At 36.1% G+C, this 19,948-nt stretch overlaps 2 protein-coding genes across 7 annotated transcripts; one reads left to right on the top strand and one right to left on the bottom strand.

Annotated features, from left to right (window-relative positions):
- Positions 1-7,743: 7,743 nt before the first annotated feature.
- Positions 7,744-14,450, top strand: LOC106751356 (tyrosine-protein kinase Fps85D). 6 transcript variants are annotated; one of them, XM_014632248.1, is made up of 16 exons: positions 7,744-8,205; positions 8,475-8,700; positions 8,781-8,954; positions 9,109-9,205; positions 9,296-9,491; positions 9,726-9,863; positions 9,949-10,158; positions 10,285-10,468; positions 10,817-10,987; positions 11,573-11,806; positions 12,204-12,380; positions 12,464-12,677; positions 12,808-12,960; positions 13,060-13,182; positions 13,813-13,935; positions 14,100-14,450. In XM_014632248.1, exons 2-16 carry the CDS (start codon positions 8,488-8,490, stop codon positions 14,240-14,242), a joined length of 2,550 nt encoding a protein of 849 aa, XP_014487734.1. In that variant the 5' UTR covers positions 7,744-8,205; positions 8,475-8,487; the 3' UTR covers positions 14,243-14,450. The 6 variants fall into 6 exon arrangements, with proteins under 6 accessions (XP_014487734.1, XP_014487728.1, XP_014487740.1 ...); XM_014632242.1 differs by having other exon boundaries at positions 8,279-8,700; XM_014632236.1 differs by having other exon boundaries at positions 7,752-7,798; positions 8,142-8,700.
- Positions 14,451-17,807: 3,357 nt separating this feature from the next.
- Positions 17,808-19,874, bottom strand: LOC106751398 (translation initiation factor eIF-2B subunit alpha). The gene is made up of 10 exons (XM_014632285.1): positions 19,675-19,874; positions 19,552-19,584; positions 19,377-19,470; positions 19,183-19,284; positions 18,978-19,117; positions 18,759-18,875; positions 18,563-18,675; positions 18,302-18,446; positions 18,102-18,227; positions 17,808-18,024 (listed from the first exon to the last, which is right to left on the bottom strand). The coding sequence occupies exons 3-10, from the start codon at positions 19,387-19,389 to the stop codon at positions 17,875-17,877; spliced, it is 906 nt and encodes a 301-aa protein (XP_014487771.1). The 5' UTR covers positions 19,390-19,470; positions 19,552-19,584; positions 19,675-19,874; the 3' UTR covers positions 17,808-17,874.
- Positions 19,875-19,948: the final 74 nt, after the last annotated feature.

The raw sequence follows: 19,948 nt of genomic DNA, 5'->3' as shown, positions 1-19,948 counted from the left end.
TGCACGCACGTGTCGACGATGACGACGATAACGATGAACCGCTACCTGAGCTTCCGCTACGCGGATGAAGCCGACGTCAAAAAAGGCGGAAACGGGGGATTCGACTTTTGCGCGATATTGTATTCGCTCCGGCCGGAATTTCCTCCGGTATATAAAGAGTATTCTGTTTCTAGCGCGCGTTTCATCGTATACCTCACAATGGCGGTGCGATTTTTGTGTTTGATAAAACCCAAACTGAACGGTAGATCCCGACGCATGGTTTCCGACTTGGCACGTCTATCGGGACGGCCAATTTTCCAAAAAGAATCCCTCGCTCGGTCAGAATTTCCGACTGAAAATCCGAGAGTCGCGATTAATTGACGATCGTTTTGACGGATTAATGGATCATTTTGCGCAACAATAGTGCGCATCTCTCACGAATTCTCACTCGTCTTCCCTTCTTTTATTCTCTTTTCCTTAATTTATCTTCTTGTATCGTGGAGTACTGCTACTTATTTGTGATTACATGTATTCAGTGCAACGAATAGTGACCGTGCAATTTGACGCGAACGTCGATATCGCGTATTCGATTGCAGCATTCTGATCAGGAAGGAATTAATTAAAGTCACCGTTATTGCTCCCTTATCCTTCTCTCTCTCTCTCTCTTTCTCTCGTATTTCCGAAATGCACCAAATCGGACGGTATTATCAATCTATCAAATCGCCAATTACAAAGGATTCACGAGTAACCGGGGATCTACCGAGCTATTTGAGAAAGCTCTCGCCAGGGCTTTATTGGGTGAAGATGACTGTTCGAATAAAAGAAGAGATGCAGAGTCTTTTTCTCAATCGTCTCTTTGAACTTCAAACTGTCAAACATGACATCGTGTCGAAGAAGATTAAAATAACGAACGGATGAAATTATTATCAACGAACAATTGAATTAATTTTCACGCGTGTATTATTTGGCGTATTGGGATTTTTAATTTTAACGTTACACAAGTTTTGTATTTTAATGTAATTACCTGAAGAAAACTTACGAAGAGAATTGTAACTATAATACTTCAAAAGTATACAAATTTTAGTATTTAGGGGACTATGTATAAATTATTCGACAAACTTGCGTCACCGGCGAAATGTCGAGACAACAAGCGCCCGATTGGAATACAAATGCACGCTGCGCAGAAACAACGAGCAGAGTTCCGCAAAATTTCCGTTCCAGAAGTTTCCGTTACGCGAGCCCCGTCCGATTGAAACAAACGGAATCCGCGTTGTAAGAAGGTTAACAGCCCGGCTAATTTTCCCAATCTCCCCTCTTTTTGCTATCGTGTTTTTCTAGCGAAAAAGATCCAATTCTAATCGGTGTTTCCGCTAACGTTGTGTTATATGAAATTATAGCAACCGCGATTACCTCTTTCTTACGACAACACCCCATGTGGACGATCTGACGGATCACGTTGGTTTGAGACGGGGAAATCGTTGGACCGGGCCAATTATAGAATACCTCGTCGCTTCCTACATCTAAGACTGTTTATATTCCACCGGGTCGCGGACGTTTTATTTTAAAAAGATCGCTCTGAATTAATTATACGGACCCCGTGGTGTCGAACCCTCGAAATATCCTCGTGCAAGCACGTCATCCGTCTGTCCTTCCCTCTGTGCAGCGAGGGGGGAGGAAGATTGGCGTAATTGTTTCACGTTTCTATCCTTCACCTGCCAGTTGAATACGACGGGTGAGAAATTCGAACGAAAAAAGGTAACGGCGCGATCATTGACGCAGCGCGCCGCACTTCATGAACCGAGGAAGAAAGAGAGAGAGAGAGAGAAAGGCGGAAATGTCAAACGACGTCCCGCCAACGTCGAGACGAGTAGCTGTTAAGGCTACAATGAGTACAATACTGAAGGAAACGACTTCCGATTATCCGGGAGATCGCTCGCACACTCGTAAGAAATAAAAGAGCATTCTTTCGTGTGTGGCGGTAACCTAAACCATCTCGGTGAGATGAGAGAATGGAATCGACGGAAACAAGTCGCATCCGCAACTTGATCGAAGATGGTTCCGCTCATAAGTTCCCCTTACGCCGCGCACTTACGACAAGTATCGTGGACGATATAAGCGTGTTAAAAAGCTCGAGTCGAGGATTGCTCGCAAGTTACTTCTCGAAGAGCCATCCGATTCTCCTCGGCGGAACACACCACAAGAACCGTTCCGTATATATCAGAATCTTATCGCAGTGTCGCGCGCATACCAATCTTCGGAGGCTTCTTTCTTTACGCGTCGCGACGGAAAAACCGCGCGCGAAGATCGACCGTCCCTACGACGATGGACCACCACAAGCGAACTCACGATCCACTCTTCCCTCACTCTTTCTTTGCCTTTTCGTCATAATGGGAATCGATGGATCCACCAGGCACCGATGTGTCAAATGTCTCACGACGTCGTCATCACGGTGGGCAAGCACCAAATGTCATCATCAGTCGGCGTGATCGTCCGCGCGATTTCGTAACGCGGCAGAAACACTCGCGTCCGTCGTCGGAAATAAAGCGACCGGTTTCGCCGGGACTGACTGGTATTTTCTCACGCACGTGTCGCGCGATCTCCGACGACGAAAGTCACTAGAAGCAGACCAGTAGCGACCCCCGCCTGACGAGAAGACGGAGGGTGTGAGAGAGGACGTCGTCGAAACGACGACGGCGGCGGTGGTGGTGGGTGGTGTGTGGTCGCGACACGAGGGGAGATTCTCGACGGGGTGGAAGGCAGCGTCGGAAGAGCTCGCGAGAACGCCGTACGAAAGCGGATCGGCGGAGATGAGTGCAGCGGGTGGGTCATATTTCCCCCACTACAGCGCTACACCCACGGATTAAAAGGCGAAATGCCACCCCTACTGCGCCCCCTCCTACTGTTCCGCCGCGAGATCCTGCGTGGTCCGCGCTCTCATCCTCCGGGGGGATGCTGCGCAGTCTCCGGAACAACATTGGCACAGTGTGCCACCGAGCGCGCCCGAAATCCAACTCCGTGTACGGCGCGGTGTCTCACGGATCGTCATCTGACGACTCTGCGAGAATCTTCAGTCGATGGAAACCGAGTAAACCGAGAAGATAGATGTCGACCGCGATATTCTGTCGACTCGCGCTGCCGCTCAATTTCGAGCCGAGCGACCACTTAGGGCAAATGTATAAAACTAACTTATCGTGGATACACGACACGTAAGTCACGCTTTGCGATGCCTGCTTGCAACGTTTTTGCAACGCGAATTTCTTAATATCGATGTAAACATATAACACTATTCATCTGAGATAATTATTATTATCTTTTCTCATCATGCAAACATCGAGCTGTATTTATTATATTATATTCGAATTATTAAGAATAAAAGAATCGTCACGCCGATTAACAAGTTTCCAAAATTGACCGGCGAAAGATGCATCATATCGTGTAGGATTTATCGTATTTACGAAAGCGAAATGTATATCATTTTAGACGTCTTCATGCCGTTTTCAAATTTTTTAATTTACCCGTCCACCCAACAATCCATGTACCTATAGATTCTTGAATCGAACGAATTCGGAAACATTTTCTTTAAAAGAGAAAAGGAGAAAAAGAAAAGGAATTCGTTAATCAATAGTCGAGGAATTTACAAATAAATTCTCTGGCGTCACTCAATCGATTTGGAACAGCCTATATAAGGAAAGGAACAACTGTTGTGAAGGGTCCTTTGTGTACACTATGCCATCTATTATTGTACGTAGCAACCTCTCACCTACTACTTTACATTCTCTACAACATCCCGATAAAGTACATCCTACAAAGCACATTTTATCCAAAGAGTATTCTGCAGAGATCATTTTAGGATATCGCAATGTAACTGTGAGACACTTTAAGATAATCTTAGTTACCTCCCCCACCCTCTCAGTATACATACAGCAGATAACAAGTGCCCTCATATCTGATATTGTAAAGTCATTTTAAACGACGTTCATTTGCGTATATGCTTGTGAGTTTAAAAAATATCGCAAGATATGTACCCCAAGGTAGAAAATAGACGTTATTTTGACGTTAAATTTTGGCCGTTCACTGATCCGTATCCGCTCCGTATTCATTCGACCTGGCCTCCTCTGATTACCATTTATTTCGAAGTCTACAAAATCCTTTGAATGGTAAAAACTTTATATCTTTGGAAGGCTGCGAAAAATACCTTCTGCAGTTCGTCGCTGCGGAAAAATGACGACTTTTGAAAATCCAGAATCATGAAGCTTCCTCAAAGATGGCGAATGGTAGTGGAACAGAACGGCACATATGTGTGGTTGTTTAAATATATATATATGAATATATAAAAAATGTTTTTGAATTTTACTTAAAAAATCGCACGAACTTTCGGAACAACCCAATATTAAGTATCTCTCCAATCTCTTGAGTCGCTTGACGTGGGTTATTTTCCATTAGTGCTTTTATTTGATTCTCATCAATCTTAGTCGGTCCTCTCGAATGTTGAGCGTTTTCGATAGAAATTCGAATTTCTTATACGAAACTTATCGAACTTATCGCAAACAAAAATTGGCACAGTCGATCGCTGGTGACCTCTTCACCATATGTCGCACATATCTTCCCAAACAGCACACGACACGTCCCATGGACGTTCTGTGGACGTCCTTAGGACATAAAGACGTCCTCAGGACGTCCCTAGAAGACCTGTGCTGTCTGAGTTCTTTTTAGTATGCACAACGTTTTTATCCTTACGATAATAAAAAAACATAATGTGCTGAAAATGCACTTTATTTATTATAACTTACAAGCAGTAATTTTTTTGTTTAGTCTGACGTAATAATTATTTTCTACAATCAATTTCCCAACGTTCTAAATAAACTATATTTTATTATTTTTAGTGTTCTCGATAGACGCAAGGATAAATGTATATCGAAGGTTTATTATTGCATGGTTGGACATGTAACTGCATTGCCTAGTAGAGACAAAGCACAGTAGAAATAGACAATAAGATTGACATCATCTGCCGTTGGGCTGTTTGATCCAATATCCCCAAGTAGCAAAAATTTTACCATCTGCTTCCTCGCTGGGATTACGAAATACTTTTATTTTAACACGTGGAACGTCATCTGCGAACAAATAGTAACTACATACTCATCCAATCGCATGTATGTACAATACCATTATTTCTTATCTCGCATCCATATATATTTAGAACAACAATAACATCTAGATTTGAATATCTTCGTGCCCAGGAACAATTATCGCCGCATCATCGGCAATATTACCTTCTTTCATGATTCGATGCTGCGAAATATATTTCGACTGCGTGCTGCAGCTAATTGTTGTAAACATCGTCTGAAGTAGAATGAGTATAAACAAAGCGCACTGCAATGAGATATAAATCCCACGATTATTCAATATGTATCAAATAAGATACCAATATCTGTTCGAGAAAAGATAATTATATACAAGATGTCTGTAGCTAAGCGTCTTCATTTCTGTTGTTTTAATCTCTAAATAAGAATAATAAAACACTTCCAATACAAAACAAATTTTGTTTATGTATCTTAAAATTTTAGTCTCAAATAGTTTTACACTTCTCATTAGAAAAATATGAAAACGTGCAATGATTTATGTAAAATAAAATTACTAATACTTAAACACATTCTTGATCCTGAATACTTTCGTTACTTTAGCCTCTTGTTTAGCTTGTTTAGACAAAAGAAATGGAGCTTTTAATAAGATAAATATTTTTTATATCTTAAAGTTGCGATAATTTCAAACATTTCTATATAAATTTATGTTTTTTTGTAAAATAAATAATTATTAAATTGCCAATACATGACAGATAAAAAAATTTTGCTAATTATATTGATACCTGTTGTAAGTAATAATGAATTATTCGTAAAATAAATTAAGCCGTTTGAAATTATAAAGATAAATGAGCAAAATTTTGCGATAAAAATTAAGTATATAAATTAATTTGCTAACTTTATATTAAGAATTAATTTTGTAAAATAAGTATCCAAGTATTGATTGACATTTTCTTAATACAATGTATTCCCTTGTTAAATATTTATATATATAGAAACCAATATTAAAATAATATATTTTTACTTTTAAGAAATTGTTTGTTCTCTTTAATTCATACATTAATAACACAAAAAGATTATCTTTTTAACTAGATTTCATAGAAGCCATCTTCATAGTGCTCTTAATAGTTCAAAGAAAGATTGAAAGATGTTTACCTTATTTTACAATTCATCTCGCAATATATAAATTAGAAAATGCAAAAATGCATAACTCGAATTAGTGAATGAGTTACTGCGCGATCCATCACCGACTTACCACTGATTTCATCGCTATATTCGCGGTGCGATTGACCAGATCATCGAATTAAAGGAGGTGCTTATATGCAAACGAGTTACAGTATTTAGAGCGGGACTGACGTCGACAGTTCTCTCCGCGGTTTGAAGGATCGTTTTTCCCTGGAGAAATCTGTATTGTCTTACAAGCGACAACGAAAGAAATAGTAAAAACGTTCAACTTTCCAATTGCTTCTCACTTGAGCGATTTGTCTGTAACATTGGTCGGATTCGTCGCGCCGCTGCAAAGACGCGTTCAATAGGCACAGGTACTTCCAAACGGTCACGTTACGATTTTAATTATAATACGATAAATTTTATTATTTTATTTATTTTATCGCTCTCCGTTAGACCTGTTTCAACTTCCATGAATCGCTGAAACAATTTTATACAGATACGTTTTCCCATCATTCGCAAGAATTTCACACATATAAATTCGTACGATTAGGCATGCAAAATTTCTTCGAATTTCCACGTCGAACAACCTGTGGTATTTATTGATGACATGATTAAATTTATCTTTTAAAATACGGTGAAATATCGCACGTGTTAAGAGAAACTTTTAACGCGCTCAACGTTCCTTTTCTTTTCCTGCTGTCATTGATAGCAAGAGAATAATATTAATATTTCTTCGTTTAATGATATTTCGATTCATTTTTTTTTTTCTTTAATATGTTACTTTTATATTTGTGGATTCAGAGTAACTCAATCGCAATCCAGATCACAATCATAGTGTGTTTGGGCAATCCGCAATCCATAGTCTAATACGAGCTTAGTAGCTCGTGTCGCGGATTAAGATTGAGAATGGATTGAAATTTGATGAATCAGAACAAAGTTCATTAAACTCAAGTTTAGTTAAACTTTTTCTAAATTGTCAAATTTCGAACCAATTTCAATCCTAATCCGTAGCGTGACATGAGCGTAAAACGTATCGTAAGAATTAACCAAACAAACGTATAGGATTGTTCAATAATTACAAAGCGTACGTAAATTGTGCTTATAATTAAGCACAGAAGGATTGATCGCGTTGCAATTGACCATCACTAGACCAATCACAACTAGCCGTGATTTGGTGATTTTCTAGTGTCGTCCAATCGATGTAGCCTGTGGTCAATAGAGACGTGACCAATCGAGTCCCACCCGTTAAGCATTATAGTTTACGCATGTTTTATGATTGATTGGACTTCTACACGTTCGTTTATTGGCTAATTGTGCGGAGGCCTTAATAGCGCGCTCCCTGAACTCACTCTCAGGCTGCCTCCCTATGCGGCATAACTTGCGTAAGAATAACTTGCGTCGGCCAATCAAATCGTCTCAATTACCCGATTACCAATTACCACGGCAGATTTGATTACATTTCTTGAATTAGTGTAATCGGTCTAGCTAAAAAGAACAAACCATATTTGTAAAGGCCTTTAGTATCCTCGGCCACAATACTGAACTGAGCTGGTCGCTTCGTAAAAGTAATGGTCTGTAATAGTCTATTTTTCCATAATTTTGGGGCGCGAGTATAAATATAAATGTTGATCTCAGAGCTGTGCGCGGACGCGTTGGAATTGAGTAACATCAGCATGTCGGCAGCGCTGATCATGTAACTATCCCACGTCGTCGCCGTTTTACGAGCGAGCGAACGGACGAGTTTGGAACGAACAGCTCGACGTGTCGAGATCTTTCGGCTGAATGTCAGAATATCGTCTCCGATCGGTGGTTCGAATCGCAGAATACCGAAAATAATTAAGAGCTTCATTAAATCAATCAATTTGAGTGTTCGATTGGATGCCGCATTTCTGAAACTTGGCGATTCTTGCATAGGTCAGGCGTCCCGCTCGCCAACGATTCCAGGAATAATCGTTGGATCGGTTACCCTTCAGTGCGTGTAAGTTGAAGGAGATATATTTATGAAGAGGAACCTGAAGATTAACTTTTGTTCTAACATTATATGGATACAGAGAATATTTGAGCAATGATAAGGTGGAGGAAAGAGGCATAATGATATTGTGTCCCATTCTAAGACATATCCATTAGAATAAAAAAGAAGAATGCCAGAATATCCGCGAATGACAAAATTAGGATATACTATTTTGACGAGATCAAGATCGGATCTGCGGTTCAATATTTAGTACTGACAATTGTATGTGGTCATAGCCTGTGAGAAAGAATGGGCTTCTCCACAAGCCTACAAGGCCAGGCATCACATGAGGCGTTGCTGGGTCGTCAGGATGCCGAGATCAAGCTGCTAGAAACTATGAGAAGATGTCTTACGACAAAGGTTAAGTCTGATCGAGAATATGCCTCTACTATCTCCTCGCTCACTGCTCAGGGAAAGAAGATTGAACGCAATGAGGACCTTGTTGGAAGTCTCATAGCACAGGTAGTTTGTGTGTGTTTGCGCATGCATTGTTGTTAGATATTTGATGCATGTAAAGATATATATGTTATCGTGTATTACAGAGTTGGAGAGATATAATGGACTCTATCGATCAGACGGCAAAGTTGATTAAACTGCAGGCTGATTCTATTGAGAATATTGTGATAGATCAATTGAGCGCTTTGTATTCCGAAAGGAGGAGAGCCAGAAAGCTGTATCAGGAAGAACAGACTTGGCTAAATAACCAGTTTCAACAAGTAAGTAAAGTAGAATATATGTTGTGCGCAATGAAATGTCAATGACCATTGACAGATATAATTCATTAGAAATTTGGATAAATTCTAACAAAAATTACGTTTGTTCATGGTCTACTAAGTTTAACAACTTCTTATTTTGTGCATTATCTTTAAGCTGACAGATGATGTATCTAGGAAAAAAATGGAGTATCAGAAGAACCTGGAAATGTATAAATTGATGAGGTCGCGATTTGAAGAACATTATGTTAAGTGTAAGTATTTCATATTAATCTTGTTGCAAGTTATAAGAACCATTGTATTTGCTTCATAGAAATGCGATACAGTAACATGATATGTTCCAGCTGGTAGGGGTGGTCGCAAGTTGGATGAAGTGAGAGAAAAGTACCAGAAAGCATGTAGAAAACTTCATTTAACACACAATGAATATGTACTACTATTGGGTGCTGTGACAGAATGCGAACATGATTTAAGAACTTGCTACTTGCCAAGTTTGCTTCATCGGCAACAAGCTATTCATCAAGAGTTTATAACTTCTTGGTGAGTTGTATATTATTATAAATAGCCTTAGTATAATATTCAACTTGGGCAGTAATAAAGCCAAATTTTATTCCTTCTGTTATTTTTAACGATAAACAAGATCTTGATGTTATACTTGATTTTTCTATTTGTATGCTACTAGAATGGACAAGGTAAAACATATCATTATGCAAATTAATTGTTATTCCACTTGTGATTCCACTTGTGTTCAATATATTTTTCATAATCTTCCAGGAAAGGAATACTTCAGGATATTGTAAAATACTCAGATTTTACAACAGAAAAATTCCTGGAGATACATGTACGAATGCAAAAAGCAATCGATAGCGTCAAACCTATCGAAGAATATAGAGATTTTATTGAGAAGCATAGGTATATATTTGACACTATGTATTGATTTTTATGTATACTGATTTACATACATTTACCTAAATGTCACGAGTCCTGATGTTAATAGAACTAGACCAGCATCTCCAATCAGATTCACATTTGACGAGAACCTTGTAGATGACACTTCAGGAAAATTGTCACCGAACAAATTGACCGTGGATAATCTGACTATAGATTGGCTGAGAAGTCGTCTGACGGAACTCGAAACTTCCTTCAAGACCACGCAGCAAAATCGACAGAGTCCGCAATTCTTGCAAGAAAACAACAGCGATTCTAAGTACGAAAATTTTCATTAATTTTTAAACATATTAAATATTCTATTAATATCGTACCATTGATGCAGCTGTTGTTCGTAAGATTTTAGTATATTTTATCAATATCTTTGTACATTATGTGTTATCAGGATTTCGATCTTGGACTATTCTCGCGAGCGAGAAGAGTTGAGATTACGTTGTCAGGAAAAGAAATTGCAAAGACAAGTGGACGTCATAAGAGGTGCTCTCAATGAATTAGGCTGTGAGGAATTACCTTCAGGTTGTGATCTTTCCATGGAAGGTTCCTTCACCGACTCACCTACCATTAGCAAAGTAAGTAAATCTGGAAGTATTATTTTTTTCTTATTCTATTTCACTTTTTGACAAGACAAAATATAAGATTTTATTAATATATTAAATCAATAGTACACAGTATGTATACTGTGTCCCTGTATCTCTATCGCTGTATTTCAATTCTTGATGTTAATATCCATATAAAAATGATCAGGTTTGTAATCAGATCTTAGTATTTACGAAAAATTGAAAAATCCCCTAGCGATCTGTAACAAACTAATATCGTATGTAAAATGTAAAAGCATTCCTGCGTTCAATTAGTTTCTCTTTCACTAAACAATTGAATCGCACAGAATTACAAGTTAGTTAGATTTAGTGGTATTACAGAGAAACACAATCCCAGATAGTGGTCTGTTTACACTAAGGAGAAACCAACGATTCATGACAATATTTAAATCACCTTTCAAATCTTTACCAGCAATTAATGATTCGAAAAATGGATTGATTAGGGCAAATAGCGAAGGACCTACAGTCAAAGCAGATAATGTCCCCCCTGTTGTATGTGTTACATAAACTTTATCCGTGTGGTGTCTGAGTGCTCATGTATGCTTCCTGTGGTCAGTTGCAAAGCGATAAAATCCCAAATTCATACTTTTTATGTCAATAATGCAATACAGACTTCACACAACACATATTTATCTCAGCTTCTATTGCATTGAGATGTTTGTATTTTAATCACACAGACTTAAGCAGTCAAATCTTCCCGATAGATTTAGTTTTGTCATTACAACAGATGATGCAAAACTCACAACAATAAACAAATAATTGTCTCGTTATCATGTTTTTATGTATTATATATGAAATTATAATTTTATAATTTATTACAATTATACAAAATGTGTTGCACGTTTATGAATATACATATTGTTTGACATATGTTGAATTTTGTTATTACATACATGTAGTACTACAAGCATGAAAAGAATTCTACGCATGCGAATGAAGGTTTTTATATTGATGTTTCATTAATATTCACTGATGTGTATAGACTTATATTTTATATGGAAATATATTCCAAGCACTTTGTGGCACTAATTAAGAGTGAGATTGTGTTCATCTTGAGAAATTAAATTTACCTTATAGGTACCGTTGCGTGGAATTTCTCATTTAACTAATAATCAAAAAAGTAACAGCAATGGCGGGCTTATGGAGGAAGAGTGGTTTCACGGAGTGTTACCGAGGGAAGAGGTAGTAAGATTACTCGTTAATGAGGGGGATTTTCTGGTACGCGAAACGACAAGGAACGACGAGTGTCAGATAGTTTTATCCGTTTGTTGGGACGGACACAAGCATTTTATCGTACAAACTACGCCAGAGGTAAAAATGAACACACGTATATAATCTTGAAATTATATGAAGTTAATTTATACTTAATTTTTAATTAAATGCATAATTTATAATATAACAGTGCTTGAAATTATTTGTATAAACGAGACGATTTTCGAGTCGCCTTCTTATTTCTGCGTCGTTTCGTTTATACAAATCGTCTCGTTTATACAAATAATTTCAAGCACTGTTATATTATAAATTATGCATTTGCAACAAAGGCTTTGTTTTTACAAATAATACCACACAGGCACTGTTATATACTTTTAGAATTAGAATTTTTAGAATATTTAGAATTATTAAAAAAAAAACAAGAAATTTGTGAACACAGTTCTGGTAAGACGGAATTTCTTTGAGCGACAAATTACATCAAAGCGTGCCATTGTAGGGACATTATAGATTTGAAGGACCCACATTCCCATCCATTCAAGAGCTAATTAGGCATCAATGGTTATCCAGTCTACCGGTAACCAGTCGATCTGGTGCTATTCTTAAAACGCCAATTTTGCGCGAGCGCTGGGAGCTTAATAATGATGATGTCATCCTTTTGGAGAAAATAGGTCGAGTGAGTATATATCGACAATAAGCTCTCCGGCGTTGCACGTGGTGCACGACATAACACGACGCGGGCGGTTTTTTGACGTACAGGGAAATTTCGGTGACGTCTACAAAGCGCAATTAAAGACGTGCAAGACCGAGGTGGCCGTGAAAACCTGCAAGGTAACGTTACCGGACGAGCAGAAACGCAAGTTTTTACAAGAGGGCAGAATACTAAAGCAATACGACCACCCGAACATAGTAAAACTTATCGGTATATGCGTCCAGAAACAGCCGATTATGATTGTGATGGAACTGGTGCCCGGTAAGGCAATAATTTTATTGCGAGAACACGATACGTCACGTTAATGTAATAGTACGTGTAATGTAACATGAGAATAACTGTTGTGCTAAAGAGGTATTAGAATTTATGAAGGCTAATCGCTAAACTTTAGGTGGCTCGTTGCTCACATACTTGCGAAAGAACTCTGGCACGATAACACAGCGAGAACAACTGCGTATGTGTAAGGATGCCGCGGCTGGTATGCGCTATTTGGAATCCAAGTATTGCATTCATAGAGACTTGGCGGCTCGAAATTGTCTCGTAGGTAAATGAACTTTGTCTTAATTGTACTTGGTAATTTATGTGAGTAAATCTGCCATGTCTCGAGCGGTATGTAAATACGTTGAACACAAAATCTCCGCAGGATACGAGTGCATAGTCAAAATTTCCGACTTCGGTATGTCGAGAGAGGAGGAAGAGTACATAGTTTCGGATGGCATGAAACAAATTCCTATCAAGTGGACCGCACCGGAGGCGCTGAATTTCGGTAAGTCGCAACGATCTCACAATAGTCCGAGATATATATTTCTTGGCCATTTTTTCAAGTTCCACCTTAAGTTGATATAAATGCAGCCTTGATGTCCTACAATTAATTAATAATAAATTGTTATCATTGATTATTCTCTTATCATCCATAGATAAATGTGATGCGGAAAATATTGCTCATTGCAAAAATAATATTTAGTCATATATATCGCGCATAATGTCAAAATTGTGCTATATCGCAATGGCCATCAGTGTATTTAAATTGAGATTAAATCAACGTTCATTTTAACTGACGTTTATGCAAACTTAGATTAATGTCACTATTGGTGAAATCAGGCATTGATAATATAAAATTCTTCGTATTGAAAAATATCGTGTAAGAAGAAATGATGCACATGATATTTAGAAGAAACTATCTATAAGAAAATGGAATTATTTTATATTTATTTAAAAAAATAATAAATATCGAATCACTTACAAATAGTTACTTCTCTCTTTTAAAGACATTTTCTGTAGATGAAAAATGATTTCTATCAAAATTCAAACGGTTTCGGTCGAAAACTTTTACCACTGTGGCATCTCGTTAATGTAAGAAGGTACCGTTTTAGCAGAGCGTTTCAACCTGTTACAGGTAAATACACATCGCTGTGCGACGTGTGGAGCTACGGAATCTTGACATGGGAGATATTTTCCAAAGGCGGCAATCCGTACAGCGGTATGTCGAATTCGCAGGCCCGCGAAAAAATAGATGCAGGTGAGAAAAAACAATGGAAAGGTGATGAGTGGTCGATTACGATTAATAATACTCGTGTATGTCACTGTGATGCTTGAGTAATAAATAAATTAGGATTGTCACATGCAGCACATTTACGTACGTTTGTCATATGTATCTCGCTAATTAATGCATTGTTCCGTTAGGATATCGAATGCCAGCTCCAGATGGAACACCTGATGAGATCTACCGTTTAATGCTGCGGTGTTGGGAATATGAACCGGAGAAACGGCCGCATTTTGATCAAATATACATCGTAGTTGAGACACTGTCTCAAGCGTATCTGTGAGTATTATATTAGGAGTATTTTTATGGATTATCCAGAAAGTAAACAGTATATATCAAGTTGATGTTAGCTTTTCCCGATATTAAGTTTCCCGACCGTTACTTTGTATATTTACGTCTTGCCGAAATCTCAACACGGCAGTCCATGAGATTTGGAATTTGAAATGTACAAAATTATTGCAAAGTCGAATTATATATTTTATAATTTAGGTACGTGTATTTTATATATATATATATATATATATATATATATATGTATATATGTATATATGTATATGTATATGTATATATACACATATACACACACGTATATTCGTCTACGATAACGCTTTGAATACTTTTTTTCTGGTGAAGTTAGGAACTCATCAAATCAGTCTCGATTACAAGCCACTACTCACGGAATGTGAGTACATTCAGTGTCATGTATGCTATATCATTCCTTAGATCGAAAATTACACAATTTTCAGCCTTACGTATATACATGTAAGGTCAAAATCAGTATAACCCTATCATTATATAATTAGAATTACTTGCACTATTTTAAACATTACATGAATTATGTATAATGAAAGTCATGTAATTTTTCTATTTGGGATGTGGCACAGAATACATGATGCTGAATGTACATTGAATTTCAAAATGGTTTGAACACTTCTTTTTCTGATACAGCTTGGATGGTCCGATGAGAGAATTTTTTTTTTTTTTTTTTTTCAAAAACGAATTTTCTCATTGGATGTTTGCGTTCCGAATATATCAAGAAAAGTGTTCGAAATGTTTTGAAGCCCAGTGTACGTTTCATCGAAAAAGACATGTGCAAATCGTGTAAATGAGTGTATACGCATCTGTGAAAAATATATATGCTTATTAATTGCCATTGTGACATTTATATAAAATAATGCCAATCGCGAATGTGACATATTATCTTTTATATATTTGCGATGTTATAAATTATTATATTTCTCTCCGTCCACACACACACACACACACACACGCGCGTGCGCGCGCGTATTAATATAGTTTATGTTACAGCAAAAATCTCTGTATTTTTTTTATAGTATTTGAGTATATATATGAAAAATATATGAGGTGTGACGTATACTTTCGTCTTTATCAGTGTACGTTGTGTATTTATGGATAGAAAAATTGTCTCGCTTTTCTCAATTTGTCTCGGAACGCATTCCATTCTATAAGAATTATAGCTTTTTTTTTTTTATATACATAACAAAATATACGACAGTATACAAGTATAGAGAAGAAAAAATCCGACTCTTGGCAAGCAATGTACTACATGTGTAATGTCGTTCTTATAAATGTTATACAGCAATATAACATAGTAAATTATAATAGATTACACAGGCTTATATGATCTAGCTTAGTTTCGAGTTTCTTATTGTCAAAAACCTTTCTAACAACTTTCATGAGATCATATATTGTATCTTTCTAATTTTATCGCAAATAATACTGCCTCTTCGTCCACACGTTTCTTAAATCAGCTCTTAATCGTTGAATTCAATGAGAAATAATCTGATATAATTCGCTTTATATACTTCACATTATATTTCAAAAGTGACACATATATGTTAAATGTCTATTGATTTCTATATTATCCAGTTTAGACTTTACACACAACTGTATTTGAAATTAGATGTTCCTTGCAAAAACCTACGAATAAAAACTATGTCATTCTTACGCGATAAAATGCATGTCGAAACGTCTCGTGAGACAATCTTTCTATCCGCGAATATATCGTACCTAAACGTGCGAACTGTCGTATGACTAGACAACTTTAATGATTTATTATTTGTAAAATATTAGTCGTGGCATTTTCTTATTAAAATTTGTGCTTCCAAAATTATTTATGGAATTTGATCTCTTAAAGCTCCTGTATACGCAAAATTCTCAGTATATGTTTCCTCGCTTCTGACGTCGTCAAACAAGGACAATTGCAACGAATATACAGGAGCTTTGAGAGAATTTCCATAAGAGGCAGGATAACCTCTGTATACATTCATATATTTCTTATATCATTATGTATTATTTTCCATAGTATATCAACATATAGGCTTTATTTATTTAATTCTCGCATCGTCTGTGTTCTAATTAATATATTGTAATAAACGATATATGTATATTGAACCTTACAATTATGTATTATTCTCTGATATATCAAATTGTACAATTACTGTAAATTCATTACATTTGTGCACAAAAATCAGAAGCGCAATTAAAATATCCTAAATTTTGTATATAAAGTACGCAACTATGATTTTATCAATCTTATAATTTATTGTATTCATGTATACATGTTAATACCAATATATTCCCGTTATGCAATACATCTTAACCAATCATGTTACTGTATACTTGATCAGTTAGATATTTAAAAACTCAGCAATTGTATATTTGTGTAGATTGAATTCTGTTCAGTAAGAATAATACATATTGTCGATAATTAAACTCGAATTTTTAATATCAAGTTCAACTATTTTATAAATTTTTATCTTACATGTACGTATATATAACAGAGAAATTAAAAAAATAATTATAAGGAACGAACATTTCATCAGTGTTATATAGTAAATATAGATCGAGTGTAAAGTACGAGACCAACAGATCAGGCAGAAAAAGACAATTATATTCGCCGAGTCTCCGTCTTTCTCTAATGAGAAGAAATGAGGATAACTCGACAACTGAGCACCCGATCGTTCATATATTAGAACAAAAAGGGTAACTTTTGCGATATTAAAGATAAATTTGTATTATATATGTGAAAGAGGAAAATCCTATTTACTCACTGGGACTCGATTTTCGAATTATTCGTAACTATTCGTATACCTAACTTGCGAGTAATATACAATGAACGTGCTGCTTTTATGGGATAACTATACACTCATTGGATATCACTCGCAAGTATATACGAATAGTTACGAATGACCGGGAGAATCCCGATTGACCACCATCACAACCAGCCGTGATTTGGCGATTCTCGCTTATTATGGCTTCGTGTTGTCCTTGTATCAATGTGATATTCTCTGACATCTTTTTACTTACACACTGGGGCTCGATTCTTCAATTATTCGTAACTATTCGTATACGCAACTTACGATGATACCCAATGAGCGTATTGTTTTTACGGAAAAGTAATCTTACATTATAGTATGTAATTACACACATACACACACACGCGCGCGCACACACACACACACACACACACACACACACACACACACATATATATATATATGAGTTTACCAACTGCTATCATATAAAGAATGTGTGCAATAAAAAAAAAAGAAAAAACCCTTATCTTGATGTTTTTTATGTAAATATTCGATGTATAAAAAACCTTAACTCAGGAACAGTCACCTTATTACTTTTTTGATTTCCTATTTTATTCAAAAAATAAATCTATATTTATAATGCTCCCAAATAATAACGAATTATAGAGCAATCGATGTTACATTGTGTTAATAACAGCGACTTTTAACTGGGGTCTAAATGACTATTCCTGGGTTAATAAAGATTATATACTAATTAGTATTCTATAAGAAGTACAAAAGGTATTTTTTGACATGTTTTTCCTTCTCGGAGGATTTTATTTTCTTAGACAAAAACGAAAATAACAAATTCTCAAAGTTACAAATATAATTTGATAAGTTCGTCACTAACAGCTGAAGGTGTTAGAATTCCCAAGTCGGTGAACAACAGATTGATATATTGCGGTGGAGTATAATCCACCATAGGATGTTCTTTCTTTAAGTTTTTGTTTAAAGTACTGGACGTGTACTAAAACATAAAATGCATTATACATTTTATTATATATTTCTCAAGTATGAAAAGCATATATATATCTTGCAATTTACTTTAAACTCGTCGGGCAAATCTATCTGATTTAAAGGGTAGATTCTCGAAAATTTGAAGCTTTCCGTCAATACATAAAATGGTTTCTTCATTTCTCTCGCACAGATGGCCATTGTGTTTGTGCCTATCTGTAGAAGAAATCTTAAATCATACTTTTATAGTATAAGAATTTTTGCATCGTCATTAAATTATCATAATGTACCTTGTTGATTACACCGCCACTCTCTGCAACACCTTCTGCTCCAACCATTACCATATCCACTTTTTCCATCACATATCCCATAGCAGAATCCAAGATTACTGTACAAGATATTCCTAGATTTGTCAAGTTTCGACACATCTCTTCTCTGTTTGAGATAAATAAAGCACAGATCAGAGATCATAATAGTATTGCAACATAGATCATAAGAAAAGATATATACATGTGTGCATATTCAATAAAAAAAAAAAGGTAGATTCATACCCGCTGTTATCAGGTGATGATGATGTTACGTATACTTCAAATATTTTGTTACTAGCAGCAGCTTCCTTCATTGCTTGCAGTACTACTCTTGATTTTGAATGTGTGAGTATAATCTAACATAAATGATATAACAGAAAATCGATATGAGTAGATATTTGATATTTTTATTATATTAAGTATAAATGTATTATCTTACTGAACCATCAGTAATAAATTGTGCTGCTGCCTTGGCTATTTTTCCTCGCGCAACAACAAGTTTCTCATAGAATGCTTTACCTCTACCCAACATGATACCTTTGCATACTGCAAATGACTGAAACATGATATAAAGCTTAATTTGAATATAAAAAACAAATATATGGAGAAATTCGATTGTAACAGTCTAAAACAAGCAATTTAACACTAATATCGTTACAGGTGTATCCAGCGTTGCTAATGTAATAAAACGAAGGAACAATTCGCTCCCAGAGGCAATTGCAGTAACAGGATTTTCTGTAGAACGCATTGCATCTATTGCTTCTTGTAAACAAACCCGAAGTTCTTGAACCGTTTCTGCTGCAATAACAATAAAAACATGCGTAAAAATAAGTTATATCTTATCAAGTTTATAAAATACTTACATTTAGAATGTTCCAAAACTTTTAATAAAGTACGAATAGCAGCCATGCCGGCAGATACGTCTGTTTCATTTCTAATGATACTGTCAAAGTATTGAGAAATCTCTGGAAAAATATTTTGGGAAATTATTTCATTACTTAATAAAAAATAATAAATCCAATGGAATCCAATGAAATCCAATGGTCAATATATGTACCTTCTTTCTCCATTGTTATAATTTATTAGTTTTACTCTTAGTTGTTAATTCTTGATTATCTTGATTGGTTGTTAATTCTTGTTTTATATCTTATCTGTTTGTAATAATTATTATTTTATTAATAACAGTTACTTGACGAGAAGTTTTTAATCACTATCAATATTGCAATATCTACCATTTGTTAGGTCTATTCATTTTCACTGCACCACTGAACTAGTGCAATAAGTTGAAGCGAGACAAGTATATGTTTTCTCACTTCAACTTATTGCACTAGTTCAGCTGTGCAGCGAAAACGAACAGGCCTGTTATTGGCTGGATACGTCGGCAAATTCTTCCTCTGGTGCTAATTCCACATGTCGTACGAGTATTATCGAATATGCCGATTGGTTATTCCCAATATTTTTCCTAGATATTTTAAAAATTTTCAATCCGACAGCCAATTGGCACATCCTACAATATTCGTCGACACGATATTTGAAATAGCACCTTTCTTAGATGCGTTCAGAAAGCTGCTGAACTGGTGCAATAAATTGGAGCGAGACAAAATATACTTGTTTCACCAATACTGCTAA

Source organism: Dinoponera quadriceps, unplaced genomic scaffold (genome assembly GCF_001313825.1).
Source record: "Dinoponera quadriceps isolate SergipeBrazil2010 unplaced genomic scaffold, ASM131382v1 scaffold46, whole genome shotgun sequence".
Taxonomy (NCBI): Eukaryota; Metazoa; Arthropoda; class Insecta; order Hymenoptera; family Formicidae; genus Dinoponera; species Dinoponera quadriceps.
This window is presented reverse-complemented; position numbering and strand designations above follow the sequence as displayed.

What these genes read in the sequence shown, in the direction of transcription:
- LOC106751398 (XM_014632285.1), bottom strand. An exon ending in TCATCACCTGATAACAGCGG is followed by an intron (nt 18,447 to 18,562) that starts GTATGAATCTAC and finishes TATCTCAAACAG; the next exon opens with AGAAGAGATGTGTCGAAACT. An exon ending in GTGGCGGTGTAATCAACAAG is followed by an intron (nt 18,228 to 18,301) that starts GTACATTATGAT and finishes TTTCTTCTACAG; the next exon opens with ATAGGCACAAACACAATGGC.
- LOC106751356 (XM_014632248.1), top strand. Translation starts at nt 8,488, where the DNA reads ATGGGCTTCTCCACAAGCCTACAAGGCCAGGCATCACATGAGGCGTTG. An exon ending in CAAGAGTTTATAACTTCTTG is followed by an intron (nt 9,492 to 9,725) that starts GTGAGTTGTATA and finishes ATAATCTTCCAG; the next exon opens with GAAAGGAATACTTCAGGATA. An exon ending in ACTCACCTACCATTAGCAAA is followed by an intron (nt 10,469 to 10,816) that starts GTAAGTAAATCT and finishes GTGGTATTACAG; the next exon opens with AGAAACACAATCCCAGATAG.